This window comes from Scardinius erythrophthalmus (assembly GCF_964197995.2).
Source record: "Scardinius erythrophthalmus genome assembly, chromosome: 7".
NCBI classification, from domain to species: Eukaryota; Metazoa; Chordata; class Actinopteri; order Cypriniformes; family Leuciscidae; genus Scardinius; species Scardinius erythrophthalmus.
Window position 1 is genome coordinate 17,000,196 of NC_138227.1, and position 4,440 is coordinate 17,004,635.

General features: G+C 35.8%; 1 protein-coding gene across 1 annotated transcript; it reads right to left on the minus strand.

Moving 5' to 3' along the window:
- Positions 1–210: 210 nt before the first annotated feature.
- Positions 211–3,850, minus strand: bco2b (beta-carotene oxygenase 2b). Its single transcript, XM_081370183.1, has 12 exons — positions 3,726–3,850; positions 3,450–3,648; positions 3,157–3,368; positions 2,957–3,072; positions 2,765–2,867; positions 2,544–2,672; positions 1,818–1,978; positions 1,509–1,676; positions 1,289–1,426; positions 1,016–1,198; positions 810–920; positions 211–704 (listed from the first exon to the last, which is right to left on the minus strand). Exons 1-12 carry the CDS (start codon positions 3,757–3,759, stop codon positions 588–590), a joined length of 1,671 nt encoding a protein of 556 aa, XP_081226309.1. The 5' UTR covers positions 3,760–3,850; the 3' UTR covers positions 211–587.
- Between the last annotated feature and the right edge of the window lie 590 nt (positions 3,851–4,440).

Here is a 4,440-nt window from a genome sequence, read left to right on the forward strand (position 1 = left end):
GTGGATCTATAAAGTTTATACTCAAGCATTAATTTTACATGGTATCTTCTAAGGGAAAGAGCTGCTGTGGATGCCTCTCAGCTTGGAGAACTGGAAGATATACTTACTGAAGCCAGGAGTTTGGAATCTCATCTCAAAGAGAAGAAGGAACACCTGAGACGATCTTTGGCTTTGATCTCTGACAAACTACAAGGATAGGTGTAGACCTTTGATGTTATGTGATTTATATAATGCCTTTATTTTGCTCTACAAGCATCAATCCATAATACATTGATTATACATGTTCATATTATACTTTAATGATTAATAATTATACATCATAAAATTTGAAAAATACTTTAGTTGTTATGCTGAAATAAAGCTAATATGTGGTGACAATTCTAAAAAACATTTGCAGATTTGTTTTAATAAATTCTTATAGCAGACACTATTATTCAGTGACTGACAATTTATATAATACCAGTTCGAGTGTTCAATTCAAGGGAGAAAACAATACTAGTAAAAAAGTTGTAAAAAAAAATAAGAGCAGTTTAACAAGAGACGGCATGATCATCTTCCAAAACATTTGGGCTTTTTAAAAGTGTCTTTTAGTGTCCATTTTGGAAAGTTCCATGGAATCCATATGGAATGTTGATAGGTACTTCAGCGCGGCCCAATTCTTCGAATGTTTTTCCATCCAGCACTAGAAGGAAGGTGCTCTTGTCCTGGAGGGACATAATTACTCATTAGTTCAGAAATATATTTTCTCTCATTTTTTAAAAAGATAACAAGCCATTTTTGATACCACTGAGGAACATGGCGTGTTATACCTGATTAGGGGTGATGACCACAGACAGAATGACTCCATCATCCTCTTCTACAGCACCAGGTGAAGGGACAAAGATTGGTTCTGAGGGATACATGTCTGCGTGTTTCCACACCTGTCGTAACATAAGTTGAAATATTAATTCAAAAGACTAAACATTAAAAGTCACTGACAATTTCTGCGTACATAAACCTACTAATCCTAACTAACCGTTATTTGTTTGCCTTGAAGATCCATTTTAATAAGGGAGTCTCCAACCAGGTGTCTGAAGCCACATCCGTAGAAATAACGGTAGGGGTGGGAATTGCACATTGAATAGTTGATGTGTGGGAATTCCAGACCTCCATATTCATGGAGATCATCACCATGGAGATCTTCATGTGTGCAAAACACCTGCATAAATACACATTTACAATACATTATTTGGATAGCATGCAGATAAAATAGAAAAAGAAAGAAAATAAGTTAACCACATTAACCAACCTTGTTCTTGTCTGTCTTGATGGCTGTCGCGGTGCTATTTAAGCGCGTGTTGAGATTTTGCCCACAGGGTATGTCACTGTCCATGTTCAATGGCAGGACAAAGCGGCGAGGGAACACTCTACACATTGTGTTGTATATCTAGCAAAAAAACAAGTAGTTATCTTGAAGAACAAGGGTGCGTTTACACAGATAGAATTTACTTGTAGAAGTAAAGTTTTACCTCATCTAGAGCATTCCCAGACTTTTTCAGATTCTGAATCATGTAGTTGTTAATTGCTTGGCCATCATCAGAACAGCACATGTCCATGATCAGGAAACCATTTTCTTCATAACAGTTTATCTGATGGAATGTTGAGAGTGGCTTTGCGTAATATTTGACGAGGCTCAGCTAAAACAAAATAAAGTACAGAGTCATTCAGGCTTCGCAGGGAGCCAAAGCAGGAGCATTTTAAAATGAGTTATATTTAAAAAAAAAAAAAAAAATGTAAAGAAAATGTGAACATGCTTTGAATTTATTAGCAGCATTTACCTTTCCTGTGTGCTTATTGATCACATGGAAAACTGTGTTTCGTTTGGGGTCCCAGTATACACCTTCACTAATCCCCTTTCCACGCAGTTTGCTTGTCACAATCTTCAAGAGATCCATTTTGATTGGCTGCTCGATGAATACTACAAAGTTCTCAGACATGGCTGCAATAAAATAATTAAAAATTTCAACCTAAGTTGATGTAAAAAGTCACTTGTTTTTGAAATATTATACTCACAATTATAAATATATACACACAACAATTTAAAGATCTGAGGTCTGTAAGACTTGATTTAGAAGGAACATTTTAAAAAATGTATATAATAAATTAAGTCACAGTAAAAACATTTGTAATGTTACAAAAGATTTCTATTTAAAAAAAGAATAGTCATTAAAGACTTCTGAAAAAAATATGCATCACTGTTCCACAAAAATATGACGCACCACAATATTAATAATGAAATGTTTCTTGAGCACTAAAGCATATTATAATGTTTATGTGCCTGAAAACTGGCATAATAAAAACATCTTAAATTGTATTTCACACTGTTGCTGTTTTACTGTATTATACATTGAACATAAGAGACTTCTTTTTTTATCTAACCAACACCAAATTTTGTACAATATATACACACAAATACACTATAAGTATTTATTTACTTATTTATTAGCAAATATGTCTGTAAATAAAAAATTGCCAATAAGAGATTGTAGGCAATGCTCTCTTACCGAAGCTGTGATAGTATGATGGTTTGGACTTGTCCTCTGAGGGGATTGAGCACACAACTGTGGCTCCTTCCAAGGTATCCTTTTGGTTCACCTTCTTTGACGGCACCATTATTATATTATAGAAGGCACCTAAGAATAAAATTGAAGAGGAATACTAATCTTTAGACATTTCTGAAAATCAATCAGTGTTTATTTTTTTTTAAGTTATGTTTCTTACTAACCTTTTGGAGTGTAAGAATTGCCCATGTTGTATGTAGTTCCGTCAGGATCCACATGGGGGTGAGCTGTGGCCCCATTAACCGCAATGAATTTACTCCAGTCCACCTGAGCACAATGATTTCCACATTTCAGCTTGTTCTCCATACAAACATATTTTATACATAAAAAAAAAAAAAATCATAATTAGTATGTACTTTTTCTTTTGTTTCAAGTGTCTCTGGGTCTATTTTGTGCATGAAGTTGGTCTCTGTGCTGACATAGTAGTCTCCTTTATACTGAACAAAGCTTACATTTGCATTGTCAGTTGGCTCTGTGGGAAGAGAGAAGTGACAAGTTCACATAGACAAAACATAATTCAGACCACTTCAATCAGAACCAAAGACATCACACTCACTCGGCAGCTCAAAGCGTGAGAGGAAGCGCTGGAAGAAGTTCTTGCATGGATCTGGCATGGCAACCGTGCCGAATTCAGACATTATAATGCGGTTATGCTCAAGGTTCGCTGTGTAGCAATCACTGTTGAGGAAGCGGCTCATGTATGTCACCTTTCCATTCTCTATGTGGAATTGGTGCAGAAGCGCCATCCCATCAAACCAATGGTTGAAACTGAGGAGCAAATACAGCTCATTTACTTTCCAGTGATGATTGTGATCGGTTCAGTTCTCAAGGAACCCAAATGATACTCACCTGCTTCTTCCGATCTCAAACTTTCCAGGTCCATTCCTGAGGAAATTGCCTTTGATCCAGGAGGGAATGTTACCTGTAATTGTGGTTGTGATGGGCTCTGGGGTTTCATCTACAGAACAAACCAGATTCTCAATGCACGGCAGACCATGAACATCGGTGAAGTGTTGATCTTTATTCTTTGACCTGGTCTTCTTCCAGCCTGTTGGGAAAAGAAGAATTTCAGATATGAAGTTTTGTGCACTACGTACTTCAGATTAGAACGGAATCTTGACCTACCAGTGCTACTGTTAAGATGGTTCATAGAAGACATGCTGGTCTGCTTGCTGAGTTGAAGATGTTTTAAGAGCTGTCTTTGAGAGACTCCCTTGTCTTCCTCTGCTGCCTGGACTTATAAAGAGATCCTTTAGGGTCACATGGTGCTTATGCAATACCAAATCACAGACCATGCTGTTACATTGATATGAATGGTGTTTAGATTCAGCTCAGGGTTACTATTAGCTCAACCAACTGAATTAACTAATTCATTACTTTGAGTGCTCCAATTCAATACATTTATAAAATGAATACCTAAATTGAACACCCAGTCACATTTTATTAGCTAAATTAATCTTATGAACATCCTATGAAATCAATTTAATTGGTCTGGGAAATTCACAAGTCAGCCTCAAATGAACTATCTCCTCACTATAACCTCAAACTAAAGAAGGAAAAAAATAATAATGACTCTTGAAATCTTTCTGTTATGTAAGAAAATTAATTTTAATTAATTAAAACCATAAAATCTAATACTGTGAACCACAGACATCCATTGAAATTAGAGAAATGATGAGGACAAAGAACATTTTAGCTCATTTTGGCATAGCATGTGTATGTTAGCTCTTGACTTGAAAAAAAATGAAAACCATCAAAAGCAAATGTATTAAAAGCAAAGACCCTAAGGTAAATTGCCATGAAATGGTTTAGGTCACGTCAACTCTACATCTTTCATGAA